General features: G+C 38.1%; 1 protein-coding gene across 1 annotated transcript in view; it reads right to left on the reverse strand.

Moving 5' to 3' along the window:
* LOC124802320 (cullin-4A) overlaps positions 1 to 22,170 on the reverse strand; it is a 108,137-nt gene that overhangs the window by 22,207 nt on the left and 63,760 nt on the right. The window contains exons 8-12 of the mRNA XM_047263142.1: positions 15,656 to 15,792; positions 14,117 to 14,281; positions 11,926 to 12,153; positions 11,738 to 11,845; positions 4,052 to 4,222 (exon numbers count right to left, since the gene is read on the reverse strand). Coding sequence (XP_047119098.1) covers positions 4,052 to 4,222; positions 11,738 to 11,845; positions 11,926 to 12,153; positions 14,117 to 14,281; positions 15,656 to 15,792 — 809 coding nt within the window. The remainder of the gene's footprint in view (positions 1 to 4,051; positions 4,223 to 11,737; positions 11,846 to 11,925; positions 12,154 to 14,116; positions 14,282 to 15,655; positions 15,793 to 22,170) is intronic.

Below are 22,170 nucleotides of genomic sequence, written 5' to 3' on the forward strand. Positions count from 1 at the left end.
CGATTTAGGTTTACTTGTTTTAATGTAATTTTTGTAATATATCTTCGTAAGAGTCCAGATATTTTTTAAATCAAACAATGGAAAATCCAGGATGGAATGTAATATTATGAAAAGGAAGTTGCTACTTGCCATACAGCAGAAATGCTGAATCGCAGACAGGCACAACAAAAAGACTGTCACAAATATAGCTTTCGGCCAGTAAGGCATTCGTCAAAATTAGACGATAGACACATACACTACACAAACGCAACTCATACACATGACTGCAGTCTCGGGCAACTGAGGCCACATTGGGAGTAGCAGCACCAGTGCATAATGCTGCTCGCAGTGTGGCCTCAGTTGCCTGAGACTGCAGTCGTGTGTATGTATTGTGTTTGTGTAGTGTGTATGTGTGCGTCTGTCGTATAATTTTGACAAAGGCCTTTCTGGCCAAAAGCTACATCTGTGACAGTCTTTTTATTGTGCCTATCTGTGACTCAGAATCTCCGCTATTTGGTGAATAGCAACTTTCCAGATATTTTTAGTTTTTCATAATTTGTACTGTAGCTCATTTAGGTATCAAAATGATTTGCCTAATTTATTCTAAATGTGCCTTATATCTTCTTGTACAATAACTTATCACAGTTAAATTCGTAACTTCTGAACCACCTTCAGTTCCCACTGAACACTCGAATATATGGTGACTAGAAAATCAGAGCTACATTCCACACCTCTCTGATGCTGACTTTACATTTAGTAACCAGTTTTTGTTTTGTTATTCAATATCAATGTGATCAATCTGATTAATTGTTCTCCCATCTAGAGAGATTCATGTTTCTTTGCAGAATATTGTCCTATTACAACTATACTGTACCAATGATAACATACTTTTTGAGGTGCCAAAATAGATTTAACTTATACCACTCTCATTAGTTTCATCTTTCCTTCTTTTCTGACCATACCTACGAAAATAGGTCCTCACCACCGATTTTTGCACACACATCTCCTGTTATTATTATTATTATTATTATTATTATTATTATTATTATTACTACTACTACTACCTTGTAATAAAAACTGTCTTTAATAATGCCGTTGCTTTCTTGAGTAGAAACATAACAATTTTTGTTTACCCAGATTAAAAAAAACAAAACCCACGTCATTCTAGTATTTACAGATCTAAAATCCAACATTTATTTCCCACATGCGATTTTCTGATGATGATCCATGAAACAAAACAGAGTTTTCTATTTCTACTAAATCCATTTGAGATCACCTTATCACTATAGTAGTGTGCATGTATGAAGGTGGCTATGTGATGCATTCTGTGCAGAGACAGATGGCATGCTCTCTCTCTCTCTCTCTCTCTCTCTCTCTCTCTCTCTCTCTCTCTCCCATACCCCGCAGTCCAGCGCCATTGCCTACCCTGATAAATGGAAACACTAGGGCGACTGCTACACTGGGACACTGTTTCTACTTCTGACTCTTTCATGTAGAATTTATATGCTCGGAATACTGTAGATGACCCTTCTTAACATAATACTTCTTGTGTTTATTTTATGCCCCCATAATAAACACTACAGTGGTTAAGCAACCTCAGCATGCCTAAACTAATATGAAAATTCAATGCTAAATGTTGTACATGCAACCCAAAGTGCTCGCTATGGGAGGATGTGGCAGAGTGATGCTACTGACCAGAGCATCACGTGGTACACAGTGCACACAACTATAGATCTAGCACATATTTATCAACTTCTCTTGTCAAACTCACTAATGCTCTGATCTATCAACAAAGATATTCAATTCAAGAAAATAAAACAACTGGATTGATGAAAAAAAATCTACTCATCAAATGGTGGGGAAAAAAAACGCATCTTTATGAGGATATTTATTGTTAAGAGTCAGAATTTGGTGACAATATACATCAACATGTCTTGTCCATGTCCTATTTTTCTATGTAGTCCCCATCATGTTCTATGGCCATATGTCACCGTCGTGGAAAAGCACGTATTCCCTGCTGGTAAAAGCTCATCATTTAGGTGTAGCAATGTTTTCACTGCATGACTGACACCCTCTTCAAAGTGTGTTACCCGTAGAGAATCTTTAAGCAGCCCAAAGAGATGGATGTCTGAGGGTGCCAGGTCTGGGCAGTAGAGGGGATGAGGCAATGATGTCCAACCCAATTTGGCAATGTGTTCCCGGGTTCTCAGACTTGTGTGTGGGCATGCATTATCATATTGGAGCAAGATTTCTGCTCGATTCTTATCCTATCGAACACATTGGAAATGGTTCTTGAGTTTATTTAGAGTCTGCATGTACGCCTCTGAATTGATGGTTGACTCTCATGGCATCACATCAATGAGAATGACAACATCACAATCCCAGGAGACTGTCACCACGACTTTTTTGGCAGAAGGGGTTGTCTTGAATTTCTTCTTTTGTGGTAAATGAGGACGATGCCACTCCATGGACTGCCTTTTTGTTTCCAGCGCAAAGTGGTGCACTCAGTTTTCATCCCCTGTAATGATCCATGACAGAAAGGAGTCTCCATCGGTCTCAAACTGTTCCAACAATTCAGATGAAAAGTCCTTTTTTTTTTTAAATCTTGTGGTTTGCTGTGAGCATTCGTGAAACCCACTGTGAGCACCTCTTTGAATATCCGAAAGTCTTGGTCATTGCAGACACACTTCCAACGCTGACTGACAACTGTAGAGCCAATTGTTGGGTTGTGATGTGCCGGTCGGAATGAATAATGGCGCTTCTTCTTCTTCTTCTTCTTCTTTTTTAAGTAAGTGGCAATACTTATTGAACAACCCTCGTAAGTTATGGAAATATGCAAGCTTCCAGAGGCAATTCTTCCTCCTCCTGGCAGTAGGGGAAGGAAAAGAGATGAAGGAAAAGGACTGGAGAGGTATTTTCCATAATTTGCCCCATTTCATAAACCTCATCAGGCGTTTTTCTTCATCTCTCTTCCTTCCGCTTCAACCCCTCTGTCAGAAGAAGGAGCCACTGGCTCTGGAAGCTTGCACATTTTCTTAACTTTGGATGTCCTGTTGTCACTATAGAGTAGATTTTTTATATATCATGCTATATCAGAAAAGCTCTGATTGGTGGAAGTTTCTTAGCTTTAGGTTTCTGACTACAGCCTAGATGGCTGTCCATCACATTACTTGTGTTGGTATCCTACATTACATTCTAAACTCATAGGTCCTAGTATAAAATTGGTATCATCATGGAGGGCATATATTTGTGCTCAAGAGTTTTAATCTCCTGTATCAGTTGCTCTCAACAGGCTGGGAGCCTGACCTACCACTTGTTTATTCTTCGAGTTCCTTCTCCTCCCCTGTGAGCAGGTAACTGTCTATACAAGGCAGTATGGGACAGCACTTTGATAGTATCACTTATTCAACATGTCACAACATTGTCACTGGACTTTGTGGTATTTGTTAGAAGTTACCTTGGCTCAAATGACTATCCCAACACACTCATATTGGTGCTGCCTCAGTTCTGGGCTGCCTATTAGGGTTCCCCTTGTTCCTAACTAACCACAATATCTGTCTTACACTTAATTTTTGAATAGATTACTGCAGTAAGTTCTATAGGTTCTGATGTTCTATGAGAAGTGTACCAACTGTGTTAAGATTTTCATCACAATCCATTATTCAATACTTTCAAATATTTGACAATGAGCACTGCACTTTTACTATTTTTTCCTATACTGGCTCATCTGAAACCAAATTTGCATATTGTGACAAGGCAAATAAAACATTAATAACGAATACTAGAAGAAAAAAAGGGTGTAACAGATAAAACTTTGGTGTACCATACCCAACTGCTTCAAATTCAAGAGTGCGTATCATTAAGTGATGGTGTCGCATTATGTTGGCGAGATAAGAACTTTAATAGTTGAAGTAGTAATACTGTAAAAAATTGATCAAACTACTACACATTCTTCTGTGGTTCCTCTTTAAGGCCTCTCCCACACTACAAGCATTATCATCAAGATTTGTATACACATAGTTATAATCAGACTACATATAACGATTTAATGAATACAATATGATTCACTTACAGTTTCCTTCATCTGAATCTGATTGATTTTTATTCGGAAAAGTTTGTTGGAGAAATCTTTGTTAAACTGGAACTTATCAGTGTCTTCCACATCTCGTCCTCTTGGTTGTTTCTGCAGTACTCGCGCTTTACCACATGCCAGGGACTGCAACGTCCGACGCAGCTCAATATCCTGAACAAACAAATTGAAGTCGGGACATTTTAAACATCACATTTATCTGCCAAATAAATGCAATAGTGAATTAAACTAATTTTAATTTTATCATTATCCATATTCAGTAAACTGAGAGAAAGAGACAGCTATGCATAATTAAGAAAATAAAAGTTACTCTGAATTATAGAATACAGAACAGAGCCTTGATGCTAAACCATAACACTGAAATAATGCAAAAGTGATATTTGTTAGTAACTTTTATGTTCACCTCGTGTCAAATTAATAAAAACCTGGACTTTCTTTCCATTGTTTGAGGTCAACTTAAGCAGGCATTAGTCTGAGAGAAATAAATTTGTTTCACATTATCTGCAGCTAGTCAGTATGAGTTGTTCCAGATAGTCTAGTTAGTCTAGGAAAGAAAATATTGTGAGGAAAATAAAAAAGTAAATCAAAGATTTGAAGAATAATAAAAATTTCTACATTCCTGAACACTTACTTTTATATATCTTTCAGTTGTCCACACCAGTTCATTCTCTCAAACAATTTAGTGAGGACTGCATTACAAACTTTACTTAGATACCGTCTCCTTCAATGACCCAAACCAATGAATTGTTGTTTTGTTGTGGTAGGACAAGACACCACACTCACCTTACTTCAAATGTTGAATGTCTCATTCCCAGTTTAGAGAGTATGGTGTACCTGAACTGCAAAACTTTCCCACTTGTGTAAGATACACTGTTTGACATGGGTTCTATTTCTGATATTAAAGTATGTGCTTCTAGACCATTTTACCGTGGGAAATTCAAATATGTAAACAGAATATCGTGGTCAGGGATACTTTTTATGTAATCTGTATATATATATATATATATATATATATATATATATATATATATATATATATATATATATATATATATTCACAATTCATGGCAAACACAGAGACGTTATAGAGAAATATGGGTATGTTGCCACAACCAGTAGTGATATAACGTGATAATTTCTTGTGCAACAGCAGGTGGGAAGAATCAGACATCATTAGGTTATCCACCGCCACACCTATGTCATTAAGACCACCTGAAACATCTCATTAACTCGAACGGCGACAGCCGGTCGCTGCCTCGGCAGTAAAGCTTCACGCCTCCTAGGGGCAGGTGCATCGAGTTTACAACAGTGGTGTTAGCCGCAATTGTGTCAGTATTAACGAGTGGGTGTTTTGGCTGACAAGTAACTGTCTGTTATACTTCCGAGCACGGTTGAATTTTTTAGTTCCTGTGTGTAAACTGATTGAGCCTGGTGCTGAAGGTAAAACGACTACTTGTTTTTACACATCAGTGTTCCTCTAGTTCCCTACTATTAATTTAATACAGGTGTATTACCAAAGTGGTATTTTTAAATTTGCAGAAATGCCACGTCGTCGTGGATGTCTATATAAGCCGGACAACTTCTGCTACATCTGTGGGAAGTTCACTTTTGCCAGAAATAAGAAGAAAATTTCTTCAGTCATGAAGAAAGCATACAAACATTACTTTGGAGTAGAGGTAGGAGACCAAGATAAAGAATAGGCACCACATTTATGTTGTGCTACATGTTACTGCAAACTAATTCAGTGGTGGAAAAATAAAGAGAATGAGAATGTGGCGTTGTTTGCTGTTCCCATGGTGTGGAGAGAGCCTAAGGACCATGTTACTGATTGTTATTTCTGTCTAACAAAAATTCAGGGTTTTACAAACAAAGAGTCGAAGAGGCACATTGTTTACCCAGATCTGCCTTCAGCGAGAATGCCAGTGCAGCATTCCGACAACCTTCCAGTACCTTCAAGAGCTCGAGGTCAAATTCCGAGTGACAGTGAAATAAGCAGTACTGAAGAAATCACAGATGATGATTCTTTATATCACTGCACAAGTGAGTCATCGCCACATTTGTTAACACAGGCAGATTTGAATGATTTAGTACGTGATCTAGGACTAAGTAAACAAATGGCGCAGCTGCTTGGTTCAAGATTATAAGAGTGTAATCTACTGCACCGAAGTACTAAAATCAGTGTGTTCAGGCCCAGAGAACATGCCTTTATTTCTTATTTTTCAACTGACGAAGCACTGACATTTTGCAATGACGTTGCTGGCCTGATGAAAGTGCTGAACTTCCCTTATATTTCACAGGAGTGGAGACTTTTTATAGATGTATCGAAAACAAGTCTGAAGGGTGTTTTGCTCCATAACGGAAATAAAATACCCTCTGTTCCAGTAGCTTACGCTAGTTTGACAAAAGAGAATTACGAATTCATACAAAGGATGCTAAATTCATTAAAATACAATAAACATAAATGGAAAATATGTGCAGATTTCAAGGTAATTGCTATGGTACTGGGAATGCAACAAGGCTACACAAAGTTTGCCTGTTTCCGTTGCGAGTGGGATAGTCGAGACCGAAATTCTCACTACGTGTAAAAGAAATGGCCTAGGCGAAGATGGGAAGTTGGCGAAAAGAATGTACAACGTGAAAGTCTGGTAGCTCCTGAATATATACTAGTTCCACCGCTTCACATCAAACTTGGCCTGACGAAACAATTCGTGAAGGCCATGGATCCAACAGGCTGTGGTTTTGCATATCTAGCTACCAAATTCCCCCGTCTTTCAGCTGCAAAAATAAAGGAAGGTGTTTTTGTGGGCCCACAAATCAGGGAGCTGCAGAAAGATGCAAATTTTGAAGCATATTTAACTGATAAAGAATAAACCGCATGGGACTGTTTCAACACGGTGTCGGAAAACTTCCTCGGAAGAAGAAGAGCTACTAACTACAAAGCAATGGTGAAGGATATGATCAAAGCATATCAGGATTTGGGGTGCAATATGTCTTTGAAGGTACATATGATGGACTCTCATCTGGACTACTTCACAGAGAGTTGTAGTGACGTATCCGATGAACATGGGGAAAGATTCCATAAAGACATTTCTACCATAGAAAGGCGCTATGAAAGGAAGTGGGTACCTTCTATGTTAGCAGTTTATTGCTGGAATATCATTCGAGAGAAGGAAGATTCACAATACAAGAGAAAAAAGTGATGTGCATTACAAGGCAGTGGCTCATTGTTTGTCAATTTTCTGTAATTTCTCATGTCAAATAAATGCTTCAAAGTGTATACACAAAGGTTACTGTGTTATATGTTAGATCCCACCCTCCATTAATGTGATGAACTTATAACATCATAAAGATGTGCATTTGTTTGTCGAATTTCACCTCACGTTTGCTGCACTATATCAGAAACTGAAAAGAGAAATAAAATTGCGATTACTCATAAACTATCCCTGACAGAAGAAAACCAAAAACAGTTTTCAATTCAGCACTCAAAATACAACTAGGATCACAATATTTTTTATCAGAATATAGTGAAGAGAGTGTCCCCAGTTTGAAATTGGCAAAACAATCATCACATGGAAATTTTTAGGTTACACTTCTATAGGCCGACAGCAACTGAATTCTATGTACATCACAACAATGGAGGCCTATCCACTACCTCAAATAGCTAAAACATCAAAAAATAGATAAAAATATGGCAGATTGAAAGTACTGGTTGGGAGCGTAAGGTCAATTCTGCAACTGGTCATGTTCTTTTGTTTTAAACTGCCATTTAGAAGCCTTTTGTTCCATCTTCGATTGTAAAAACATGCTGCTACCACAGAATCACTTCCACTATGGCCAACACCAAAGTAACATTATATCAAAACAAAGACCCTGTCACTATTCAACACTGCTGTACGGTATCAGCACAGTGTTTGTTTGTAGAGAGGGCTTCCATTTTCCTTGGGTATATTCCTGTTCTTTTTTAAGACTCACAACAGAACCGTCACGTTGAAATATGCTGTGTTTTTTCCACTGTTACCAAACTGCAAAAATGTCTGTATGCAAAATTTTAGCTGTCACATGACCTGGAAGTTACTCAAAAAATTAGAAATATGACATTTTTTGCATGGTTTCTGCAGCTGAAACTGTCTGGCACCCAGGCCTGAAATCTCACATTGCACTACACGATACTCTCTTATCACTGTTTCCAATGGCTTATGAGGTGAGTGTTGAATCCCTGACTAATAGCTATTGAAATTAACTATGTATTCATAAAGAGAAAAACTTATATTTTATTCATAGTGTTCCTTCTCAATTTGTAAGGGAGAAATATAAATAAACACAAGGTTTCCGACATGTCAAAATTAATTGTATTCCATGTAACTATTGTAAAAATGTGTAATATTTCAAACACAATTATTTGTACATCACGAACACATACTAGTGTTTGCAAATTGAGAATATGGTCACAGTGGAAGACAGGAAACTGCAGTGAGTTGTCGATGAAAATTTTCTTTGTGATTGATAATGATATAGAATCTTTTTGATCTAATGAAGAGTCTACATGGAGAAGGAATTTGTTTCCACAAAGTGAAAGAAAAGTCTGATACACGAAAAATGTAATGTTTCCATTTCCCAGACTACGATGAGTTTACCACAAGTTCATCTGTTCAGAACATTGCTCTTTCCATACATGCCTGAAACTTCCAATCACTTCTTGAAGATAAACATATAACACAGGTAACAACTAACCATACAGACAGATTATGGGCATTATCAGAAACTGCAGACGTGATGGACTGCTGGATGTGTCCTTTTAGTACCACTTCTTTTTCAAAATCAGACTGATCTAAAACTATATACAAAAGATTCACTACAACTAGTGATCTCATGCTTTGCATTTCCAACAAAATCTTCGAAGTTCAGCCACTCTGTTAGTTCCCCTTCTTTGTAAGGAGCAGAATATGAAAATCAGGTGGATGTCGAAACAACTCCCTTACACTCTGCATTTAGTCATCTGGAAGCCCATAAAGAGCTGTACTCCACAGGAGCCATAACCCCAACCTCTACTGCATAGAGTTAACTAGCATTACAAACCATAGCCCTAAGTCTACTACCTGTTTAAAAACTTCTTGTCTGAACTGGTCATCATCCATGTTTTGCTTCCATGCATGGCTACACTCCATACAAATACTTTCAGAAAAAGACTTCCTGACACTTAAATCTATATTTGATGTTAACACATTTTTCTTCTTCAGAAATACTTTTCTGGTCACTGCCAGTCTACATTTTATATGCTCTTTATTTCAGCCACCATCAGTTATTTTGCTGCCCAAATAGCAAAACTCTTCTACTACTTTAAGTGTTTTGCTTTCTAATCAAATTCTCTCAGCATCATCTGATTTAATTCAACTAATTTCATTATCCTTGTTTTGCTTTTGTTTATGTTCATCTTATATCCTCCTTTCAAGACACTATCCATTCCGTTCAACTGTTCTCTTCCATGTCCTTTGCTGTCTCCAACAGAATAAAAACATCAGCAGCAAATCTGAAGTTTTTATTTCTTCTCCCTGAACTTTAACCCTTTTGCACTGCTAAGGCTGAGCGTCCAGCCTGCCCTACCAGCTGAGGGAGGCGATGTACTGTGCACTTTGCCAGCGGACCACTGACTCAGCCTTACGACTGTTGCAGGTTTCAGCCACTGTCAGCTAATCACTCTTTCCAGTGCGCATAGAACCACTCTTCGATAATATTCTTTATAAAAATGGTATCACACTGTAGAGTCACAGTGATTGCTGTATTTTATAACCACGAAAGAGAACTTCAAATCAAACTGATCTTTCTCTTAGAAGTTTATCCCAGTCTGAGAAAAAGTTAGTTTGGAAAAACGATAAGAACTCTTTTTTTACTTGTGATTAAAAAATTCTGTACTGTGAGATTTGCACTAGAAATATAAGTGCTGGTAACCTATAAAAACTCATTAATATTGGACCAATAATTTTCTAGATATAAAGTTTTAAAATGAATAATTACAAGCAAAGATACCCAAAATTCAGATAGTTAGCTGTTCCACATGGCAGCGAGTTGCTGAGAAACTGCACGTATTTTTCTGCAATGCTTGCCTTCTGTGTCATTTGAGAGGTGATTCTGTAGGATAATTCATCCGCTTTCACATTATATTTGTTTGTGTCAAATGTACTTTAGATTAGGAAGTCAAATTAGAGTTACTTAACAGGGTGTGCTGTCTTCTGTTCAGTGTAGTCATGACAGTTGCTGAGAAACTGCAACTGTTTTGACATACTGTTCATCTTTTGAAAGCTCTGATACATCAGTTCTGTAGGATAATTCATGCCCTTTCACATTATAAATAATTATATCATGTGTATTTTGTACATCAGGAAATCAAATTACTGTTACTTGACCATTCGTGCCATTTTCTGTTCGGCTCAGTCATTTGTTGAGAAACTGCAAGTATTCTGCTACACTTTCATCTTTGAAACTTCTGATACTGTAGTTCTGTAGGGTTATTCAGACCCTTTCACATTATGTACTCACATGTTTGTATCATGTGTACTATGAGATTAAAAAGTCAATTTACATATACTTGGCTGTGCGAGAGTTACTGAGAAACTACAATTATTCTGCTACATTTTTCGCTTTTTGAAAGATTGATATGTAAGTTCTGTAGAATAATTCATGGCCTGCAGATTATACATGTTTCTATCATTTGTCTTGTGTACTTTAGGAAATCAAATTGTATCTATTCAATTGACTCATAAGCAGAAAGGAACCAGGAGCAAATGAAAGCTGTAGCACTTTCCGGCATTACAAAGAAGAGCAGGTAACAATGGCATCGGCAGGAATGTTGAAATGTGGACGTCAGCAAGTCGTCGTTCTATTGTGCATGTTTACCTGCCTCCGTGTCAAACCATTAGGCCTTCCTGCATACCACATTTAAATGAGTGCCCTTGGCCATCTGGCCATTATACATGCTGGACATACATGTACACTGTAGCTGTCTAGCACTCAACCTACTGGGCATATATGTATGCCCGCAGCTGTGAAATTTTAATTTTGTTTCCTTTACTGATTGCTCAGTGACAGATTGAATGACATTGGCAATAGGATGCAACCCTGTCTCACTCCCTTCTCAACCACTGCTTCCCTTTCATGCTCCTTAACTCGTACAACTGCTGTCTGGGTGTAGTAAATATCCTTTCATTTCCTGTATTTTACCCATTTCAGAATTTCAAAGAGAATATTCGAGCCAACATTGTCTAAAGCTATCTTCAAGTTTACAAAAGCTATAAACATACATTTGCTTTTCCTTACCCTATATTCTAAGATAAGTCATAGGGTTAGTATTGTCTCTTGGGTTCCTACATTTCTCCAGAATCTACACTAATCTTCCCCGAGCTTAGCTTCTACCAGTTTCTCCATTCTTCTATAAAGTATCTGTGTTTGTATTTGCAGACCATGACTTATTCTTTTGGACAGCTCCATACTCATAGCCTATATCTACAAACTGTGCTCAGAGTATACTAACTTTCAAGTAATATTACTTATGTTAATGTAAAGCACTTTTCTTCCAAGGACATTTTTTCTCACGGTGTACAGTAGTGTGTAATATAGAATACAAATTTGATTTTTTTCATAGTAGAGTTTCAAAATTTAAATGGAACATCTCACCTCGATACCTGTTGCCACTTTCAGTTCATCAAATGAAAGCTCATCTGATTCATTGAAGAGAAGTAAGACTAAGGCTTGGAAAAGTGATACCATCAGTTCTTTCTTGCCCTGGAAAAAAAGTATTTATAAGAGAACGAGCTCATAAATTGTTCTGGGACAGTTAAAATGCTGAAGATAAATATACAAACCTGTGTGAATGAAGCTTTCAGAACACAGTGTCCTAAAGTAGGCTGCCACTGTAGCTTGCGCCCACTGTGCTTACCGAGATAAAATTTGTTAAAAATATTCTGATATTGTATCATCTCTACCGGCAAGTTCACATCCAACACGGGGTATGTTGGCCAATAACCCATAGTCAGAATATTCACAGTCAAATCAATATTGGCTAGTTGAGGATAACGTAAATTCCCCATATGCTGAAAATGATATGCACATCATTACAGATCTATTTTTTAAACACTACAAGATCTGTTAGAAAAGTAGCTGACCTTATTTTTTTGCGATACACTTGAATATGGTGTGCTTGCATGTGCTGTCTTGAACCTTCATGCACATAAGTGAATTTTTTTCCCACCTGTCAATACGATCAGTTGCTAGCAAGCAGAGATTGAGTGAGGTGGTATGTTGTGCTTTCGTCGGTGTTTTTCACTGCAAGGGAAATGACAGAACGACTAGAGCAGCGCTACTGCATAAAATTTTTCTAGAAACTGGGCAACAGCCGGGTGGAAACCATTCCGAAGATTGAGATGGCTTTCCGGCGACAGTGCTATGAGCATTACACAGATTAAAGAGTGGTACAACTGGTTTAAAGACGACTGCACATTGGTGGAGAGTGAGCCACGCTCCAGTCAGCCACAAATGTGCCAAAATGACTGGGTCACTGCCAAAATGAACATTGTGGTGGTGTGGGACTTTCATGTGACTATAAGAGAAGTTGAGGAAGAGATGGGTATCTGCACATTCCATTGCTATCGAATATTTGGCTATGAAGAGATTGTCAGTGAAATTCTTGCCAAAGCTGCTGATGACGGAGCAAAAGCAACTCCGTGTTAAAGTCTCACAGGACATGCTGGTCTCCACAAACAGTGACCCTGACTTTGTTAACACCATGACCACTGGCGACTAGTCCTGGAGTAGGGGTATAACCCGGAAACTAAATCCCAGTCATCACAGTGGAAGCATTCCTCGTCACCAAGACCAAAGAGAGCCTGCCAAGCACGCAATGATGCCAGAGTGATGCTGACTGCTTTCTCTAACTCCTGTGGTGTCGTACACAATGAGTGTGCACCACAGGATCACACAATCACCAAAGAGTACTACAAAACCAGACTCATGTACTTCAACAGGCTTCTAACTCTCCTGATTTGGCTGCCTTGACTTCTGGCTGTTCACAAAACACAAGATGCCACTGAAAGGAACATGATTTCAGACAAGAGAGGACATCATGGCAGCAACGACAGCTGAGCTAAACTCCATTCCAATAGAGGCTTTTTTTGGCATGCTTCCAACAATGGCGGCACCGCTGAGAAAAGTGTATGGAGTCCCAAGGGAACTTCTATGAGGATGATTAGGTGTCCAACACTCCAGCTAAGCCAGCCCCCCCCCCCCCCCTCCGCCAAAGGTGGGATATTTTTCTAACAGACCTTGTATATTTGTATCTAGACTGTGTCCATAACACATGTACATAATGATCCATATTTATTTACAATACACAATATACTAAAACTCTCTGATGAATGGTGGTTGATTAACCAATCCCTAATTTTCAGATTAGCTATAGCCACCAAGAATATGTTTTGATGTTTTGAACGGCCTCAAAGTGAGCCTGCTCCCTCTCCTCAGAGAAAATCATATTTTGGGTTTCTGCTGTTGAACTGGTGCCTGTGCGGGAGTATATCTTCCCATATCCTCGGTACAGCCTGAGTAGTTAATTTGTTATTAATTTAGTATTAATACCTATTAAAGGTTCTCTATACAGGACGCTGGCATTCTAAATATTTGCTCAATAGTACTGTCTTAGAATAGTATTTAGTAAACAATGTAAATGAAATTCTTGCAATTCTAATAAAAAAATCCCATATATTACAGAACATAATTTGGTTTTTGACAGCCGAACAGTCATCACTCACCATATATTCACAATACGCTATACAATAAACTGATGTATTTAATAATTATACATAACAACAAAATTTATCTCCTTTTCTGCTCACTGAGATGAAACTTACAAGTTTAATGATGCCAATATAAATTGAGCTGTCATGCACTGGTGTGCAGAAAATTTTTGATTGCTTTATATCAAGCAAATAAGAGCACATTTAGGCACATCATTAATGTGAGAGAGTAATTCAAAAAGACAAACCTTCCAAAGAAGCATACCTGCTTGAAAGCAACATTGATATCCTTACTGAGCTCCATGTCTTTGAACATGCCTTCCAGTTTAGAAGTAAAACCACCACCACATTCCTGTTTCAGTTTAGAAAGCATGCTCTTCTCCGCATCCACACTAGCTGACTTCCCAACTAGTAATCGTTTAGCTAAATCCTGCAGAGCAAAACACTTTTATTTATACCATATATCATAACTGTAATATAAAGCTATTTGTCATATTATGTAACTAAAGTAAAAAATATGTGTTGTTTCACCATGAAGGTAACTAGACACATTCTATAAAATATTTTAACATTCTTCTACCATGCCTATTGAACCAATTATTCCATATTTCCTCAGGGGGTCTCTGAATTCATAATCAAATGCATTTATCTAACCTGTTTTAGAAAACTAGACCTCATGTATGCCAACAGCATATAATCATATGGTGTGCAGTCTGTAGAAAGGGGTACTTGGTACATAATTCAAGCTGGATTACTTGAGAACCGTGGGTCATGGGAGACTTACAGTACAGAATGAGAAGGAAAGAGTCTTTCCTTCTCATCCTGTAAGGTAAGTCTCCACTGACCCGCAATTCTGAATGATTTTCCCAAAATCTACCCCTTTTCCTAGATCTCTCCAGTCCTTTTCCTCCACCCTTCTTCCCTCCCCTTCAACCCTTCTGCCTGAAGAAAAAGCCACTGGCTCCGAAAGCTTGCTTATCACAACAGTCTTATGTGTGTGTTCTGTCACCGCTTGGTGAGTAGATTTTCTATCTATCCAATTAAATAATTTTATCAATAATTGATTGTTTTCATTGTTGGACCACTTGAGAGATGCACGGGAACACAGTGGTGGAGGAACAGCTACAAATTTACCTTTCAAACTTGGTAAACATTTTTGACAGCCCCAACAAATGAGTGGTTATACAGGTACCATCTAACAGTATGTCAATTTTTCAGTATAACACACTTCAAAACTCTCATTGGTCCTGAAGAAAATTGTGACAATTCTCTGTGACGATTTTAACCTTCAAACTCTTCACCTTTCTTCTAGACTGTAATGGGTGTGAGAATAGCTGTTGACTTAAAAGTTTCATACTTAAAACAATGATACTTTTTTCTATAGCTGAGACACCTCAGATTTGTGAAATGTGTCTCTTTGGATTAAATTTATCTCTGTGGTTTCCGACAACATTTGAATAACATGGCCTGATGAGAACAACCATAAACCAACATGCAAACAATTTCTAGTAAAAACTCTCAATTAGATGTAAAGGCCAATTTATCTCCACATGAAAGAATGTCTCACAATGCACAGAAATTGCACTGCACTGTAAAGGTTACCTAGTACCATTTTGTTTTAAAATTTTTGTCCTCCAGTCGTTTCACAAAATTGAAGACATGTTAAACATCTAAATAAATTCTGTTCTATTCTATTCAACATTATTACTTGGAGGTGCAAGACTATAATTGATTTTAACAGGGAAAAAAAATATATAAAGCTGGATTATCTTGCTAAATCCGGGAATCAGACAAGTACACTCACCTTTTTATAAAAGGCTTCAAACACATCTTTTCCATGAATGAAACGAAACAACACCATGATTTTATCCAACAGTCTTTCCAGCTCTTCTTCAGTTGATTCTTTGTTGCCAGCACGAAGCTTTGAATCCACAAATTTGGCTAAAACATGTAAGATGGAACTGTAGCAATAATTTTTTTGAGACATATACGTAATTAGCACAAAAGTAACTTTTTATTATCTGAGTTAACCTAATACTAGGAGCTTCAAATGCCACAGTTTGGCCAGTTAAAACAATGTGACTGATTTTAAGAGTTTCCAATGGACAAAGAACATATTCAGTGTAAGGTATGAGATTTGGAGTACTGTTGTGATAAGGATTGAAATCCTTGCATGTTTATCAGTGCATTGAGGATGCAATGTTCATGGACCTATGGCAATACCAGCTGAATCTGCAGCAACAGCAGCACAATCAGGAGAAACACTAGTTTTCTGACCTGCAGAAAAAGCCAATGAAGTACAGAGGTAAATGGGACAATGTACGGGCTGGAACAGTGACATCACCAGTTGCTACACTTGTATTGACATCATCAATGTTTCTAGCTTTCGATGAGAGGAAGACTGGGATACCTATCTGGAACAGTTTTTGCTGTTTACCCATGCCAGTAAGTGTTCCAATGCTAGTAATCAACAAGCATTGCAGTTTTCTTCTGATAAACATATTTATAAAATATAAATTATGGCCACTCTTTGTTCAGCAGCTTGTTACTTGATGACTTGTGCAGTTTGTTGTCTTCAAATTTTAAGATGCAACCACATGTACTGGCTGCTAGTGAGAGTGTAATGGACATATTGGGGATGGGTGTGCTGTGGTGTGGGGTGGGGTGGGGGAGGGGAGGGTGGAAAAGGAGAAGGGGGTAGGAGGTGGGGGAAAAAGGGAAGGAGACACATGAATAATTAGTTTGGGTACGATGTGCATGTGAACTGGTAAAATTTTGGGTCACACTCTTAATATTTTGAGGAACAGAAAGACAGAGCAAGTGAGAAAGTCTTTACTTGACAAGAATATTCAGAAATTATCAGTCAACTGAACAAGGCGATCTAAACAACCAGAATGTCACGGTAAGTGATGATTTCAGTATAGAGGTATGTAGTTTGTCTTGATCATTATATGAAGTTAAAAAAGGTGGAAGAAGAAGACGAAGATCAAAAGCTTCTGAAGTTGCCAGTGCATAAAATGAATGAGTCCAAGTTACTATAATTGAGAAGCAGATATTTGATATGTTAATATAAGGACTACAGTTTCATGTAGTAGCAGTTGTCCCATGTTTATATAAAAGTGTGACACTAACGAAGTAAGGATTGATTGATAATCAATGTAGCAACATTATCTCTCAGGTTTTCTCGGCATTGTTCTCACTAACACACATTTGGATGTGGATACAGGGATGATCCTTGATGAAGAGCTAAACGTCATGCCAACTCCAAAAATGTTGCAAATAGTAGATTACATCAGCTATGTCGAGTATGTCACATCATCTTTCCTGCCAGAAGCAGCAGATGAGGTTTGTCATGAAAACAGTAGAGCACTTACCTAGGTGCTAATACTGACGTCCAACCTCTCCAAGCAAGAACAAGTAACACTGAGAACTCTGTAGGAGGACAAGGAACCCAATTCTGCCAGCCTACAACACTATGGTCTAATGTCGTTTGTGGACTGCAATAAGATTTTCAATATTTTGAATGACACTGCGCACAGATAGGTAGATGTTGATCCTACGAGTCTTAGAATAGCAATGCCACCACAACTATATGGTCTTCCTAAGGTACATTATGGTTTCCTCTCATCACGAGAATTTCACTTTCTGATTTCTTGGAACTATTTGGAGAAAAGTTTAATGATTATTTCACAGAATTTTTGAGACCTGTTCTGATGTCAACCCATTTCCTGTTCAACATAAAATATTATGAATAAACCGATGGCATGAAAATAGTCTGTTATCGGCTGTTGTGGAGAATCTGTATTTGAATAACTTTGCTTCGAAGGCACTAGAATCAGTCAAATTGAAACCAACAAGTTTCTAGTGGCACATGGCCATTTGTTTGCCATGTGGCCACGTGGATCATAAAAACTTGAATGCAAATGTAGCATGTATTACTTGGGTCAGACTATCACAACAGTCGAAGAAAGGGGCAAGCAACATACTGTCTGAAATAACCAAGCAACCTGGTTGCCACAGAGCGCTGCATTGAATATCATCATGAAATGAAATACGACAAGACCAGTATCATGTTCCACACGGCAAATTTCTGGGGCAGTGTAATTAATGATTCTAATGAAATAAAGATGTCAGAAAGTCTAATGAAGAGGGACAGAGGTTTCATTTTAAACAAAGCTTCAGACCAGGTGCTCCATTTATTAAGATCACACCAGCCGTTACCATGCAAGAGAATATGCAGTTAACGGAATGCCAATGTAGGCTCTGAAAAACAAGAGTACCAAATGGCATAGTGGTCGCCGAGACTCAAACTCGGCTATAAATAGTGGTGCAAGACCAACAATAGCCCACAGTCTGATTGGAGTTCGGGCAGTGACTACAAATAACAGCAAAACATGCTGCACAGCTGGGTTGATCATTGAAATACTGTGCATAAAAGTGAAACAACTCAGCAGAACACCTGGAAGCACACAATTAATTCAGCAATAACTGGTTTTGAAGGTGCCCTGCAAGAGCAAAGGGAGGATGGAATGAGAATATGAAGAGGGGGAGGAAGATGTGCACAGAATGCAGAAGCAAAAAAGATTCAACAAGATACAAAGTTGACACACTCAGGGACATTAATGCTACAGAAAAATGAGACTAAAGGAAATATTTAGCTTGAGAGCAGCGAGTTAAGTACCATTAAACAAAAAAATGTCAATAACACCCTGCCATCATATATGGGGGTAAAGTTATAAATTCAAAGTGTTCCATTTTCCTTCAAAACACATGTGACAATTTTAGGTAAATGCTGACATATTATTGAGAGAAAGTACAGAAGAATATTATCTTCTATGTCGTTGATATTTTGATGGCTGCTAAGAGATTGAAAGAGAACAGCAGTATTTTGACCAAAGATTTACAAACATGTACTACCACTAACAGTTAGAAAAGTCTGAAATGCGATACAAGGAGAGGTAATTTTGGATTCATAACAACAGTGGATGGGATTGTACACAGAAAATTAAATGCTATAAAGATATTTCCGAAGCCAGCATACAAAAAGTCAGGTAAATACTTCCTTTCTCTGGCTTGTGTAGTTTTTATTGCAAAATTGTGACAACTCAGGTAATTGATGGACCAGCCATGAATAACAGAACAAAGAAATATACTGCATGGTTATGGAGTGCAAACTTTCAGAACTTTCTGAAGTAATATATGCAGATTGGAAAAGGGAGATGCACATCAACAGTTTTGCAAGCAGTTTATTGTCAAAGATTGGGGAGGGCATGGGGGCACATTCAATAGCTCAGAAAGCAGCATTGTCAATGTACGTGCCCTTCCGTGTTTGCAGTGCTATGCTTGCCAGGAAAGAAAGTGAATGTGTATGTACCAATGGCTACATAATGTATTACCAATTATTTGTTGACACTAGTCTTACAGAAATTTAATCTTAAAGTACATTATTGATGAGCAGATAAGTATTGAAGACATTATCATGACTACTTGTAGCACTGGATAAGATGGTACCCACTGAAATACACACACAAGAAATGAAAGGTGTAAGAAAGTGTGTACAAAAAGTGAAAGACAATACTTCTACATGTGTGCTGTAAGCAAGGACTACGATTTATTTCATGTAATGTCTGTGTGTTACTTACATTTACAGACATACTCTGAAAACCACTGGGAAGTGTATAACAGAGGGTGTTTAGCATGGTAGCACATAGTAGGGTTACTACTAATTCCAATCGCATATGGATTGATGGACAAAAGGCTGCTTAAATGTCTCTGTGAGTGCTGAAATTAGTCTAGTTTTTCTCTTCACGGTCCATACAAGAGTGGAAGTAGTGGGCCGAATACTACCCCTAGATTCTCCCTTAATAGTGGATCTTGAAATTTGGTACACAGGCTTCAGAGAACAATTTGTCTCTCTCTTCAACAATCTGCCAATTTACGTAAAATAAGGGAAAGGCAATTACTCACCTATAGTGGACCACATGCTTGGTGCACAGAAACATGTAACAGGAAACAATACTCAAACTAGCTTTCAAGCTCTTGCTCTTTCCACTGTAAAGTACACACACTCATACATACGGCCACACAGACGTCCTAAATGTAGTTCCACAAAATTTCGGGAGAACTGCTGGATATCTGTAACTTCATGCCACAATATTTTGGTGCAGTCTTCTGGCCATCTTCAATTGATACTGGCGAAAACTCACGGAGCTCTGGTATTCTAGGCCCTGCTGGCACATGTGTGGTGGATACACTGCTGTGTCGCACACCCTCCGTGGTGAAAACTCACCGGATCAATGTCAATTCGACTGTCTTTCCGCGGTTCCATCACAGAACTACACTGGCAAGAGAGGACGAAGTTTTTCAATGACTGGATTCCATGTCGAATTCAACTGAAAACTGCCATCAGAGTTAATAAGAGACTCACTGTCAGACAGTGGTATTTCCACGGATTCATTAATAACAGAGCTCCAAAAGTTAGACGTGTGGGCCACAATTTTTGTCTCACTGTAATTCATTACATGACCTGTGGAAATACAATGTTCGCCGATGGCAGACTTACAAGGCTGAGGGAGGCTAGTATAACGCTGATGTTCTACAATGCGATCCTGCACAGTACACGTCGTTTCCCCTATATAATATTTGCCGCATTTGCACGGAATCCTGTAAACACCTGCCTTGTGCAGCTCTAGATCGACTTGGACAGATCTCAACAGCAACAAAATTTTTGCAGGAGGGTGAAAGATTGCTTCTAATTTATATATATTTTTTTAAATTCTGCCTATTTGCGCTGAAATACTACCAATATATGGTAAATAGGCAGTCGTTTTAAAGGCCTCTTCCTTTTATTTGCTCTGTCACTTATAGGTCTGAAGCACTCTCTCCACTTGCTGGGACGAATACCTATTCTACAGAAATACAGTTTGCAGGCACTGCAGTTCCGTTTGCAAACTATCAGCATCAGAGATAATATGAGCTCAGTGAATCAAGATCTTCAGAACACCCATTGTTTGTGCTGGATGGCAACAACTAGCAGCTTGCAAGTAAAGGTCTATATGAGTGGGCTTTCTATATACTGAATGACCAAGTGTGACATTGCTCTTACATTGCACTAAGATGTCTAAAAACAACAAGCAACCCTCCTTCTCCAACTCCATAGTAAATTTCATGTTTTCATGTATGGAGTTCAGATGTTGTAGGAACTCTTGGAGACAATCCAAACCATGAGGCCAAACAATACAAGTATCGTCAACATATTGCCAAAATACAGTTGGTTTAAGGGGACCACACCGTGGGTCAGGTCCTAAAAATTCATCAGTTTTCATCATATTTCAATAGACTAAGGATTTATTTAAGTACTCTGAAAAGGATTTTGCTGAAAATTTTTTTTCACGCATTTAAAGAGCATTTTCCTGCCATATGTGTTTATGTGCCACACCCACTTTTCTGCATATATTTTAGATCTTTATATCCCCTACATTGCATGTTAGGGATTTTTTTTTATTTATTTATTTTTATTTTTTTTATTTTTTTTTTTTACTCCCGAGTGTGCTGGCTATCCTTGGAATGCAATGGTTGGTATTCTTTTGTTTCTGCTGTTTATAAAAACAACACGCTTTCAAACACACGGTTAGTTTTGTTCAAGTGTGATTGCAAGCAGTTTTTATACTTACGTTTGCAGTGCTTGTTTATGTGTGTTTCATTGTATTTATTGAAGATGATGAAACGTAAAGGCATTCTGAAGACAATTTAGAGGAAACAAGTTTAGAAAGCTTTCTGTACAAGAGGTTATGTCACCTGGCAATGATGTTTCTAATTGTAATTCTTCAACAAGTGCATCATCAAATAAGCTCTCACCATTTCAAGAGAGTTACAATGAATATACTGTAGGTGACAAGGAGTGCAGTAACATTATTATAAATTTGAAAATATTATCAGATGTAATTTCTAAATTTGTACCATGTAGACAGTGTGGTGAGTCACAGAGTGTGAAAATTTGTGAGAGTGCCAGTGGGAGAAAAGGCCCAGCAATTGCTTTGGATTTAATTTCCACTAAATGCTAGGCTGTGATTTCATTTATGAGTTCTTCAAAACCAGATGCAAGTGGCCCTTATGAAATCAATACTAGATTAGTTTATGCCTTACGATCCACTGGCAAGGGCATGGCTGCAAGGAGAACATTTTGTTCAGTGATGATCTTACATCAACCACCAAATAAATTTGAAAAACTGACTGCAATATTAGAGAAAGCTGTATGTGAGGTCAGTGAGGAAAGCTTGAAACTGGCTGCTAGGGAAGCAGTGGAAGAAAATAATGGAT

The sequence above is a fragment of the Schistocerca piceifrons genome, chromosome 1, assembly GCF_021461385.2.
Source record: "Schistocerca piceifrons isolate TAMUIC-IGC-003096 chromosome 1, iqSchPice1.1, whole genome shotgun sequence".
NCBI lineage: Eukaryota > Metazoa > Arthropoda > Insecta > Orthoptera > Acrididae > Schistocerca > Schistocerca piceifrons.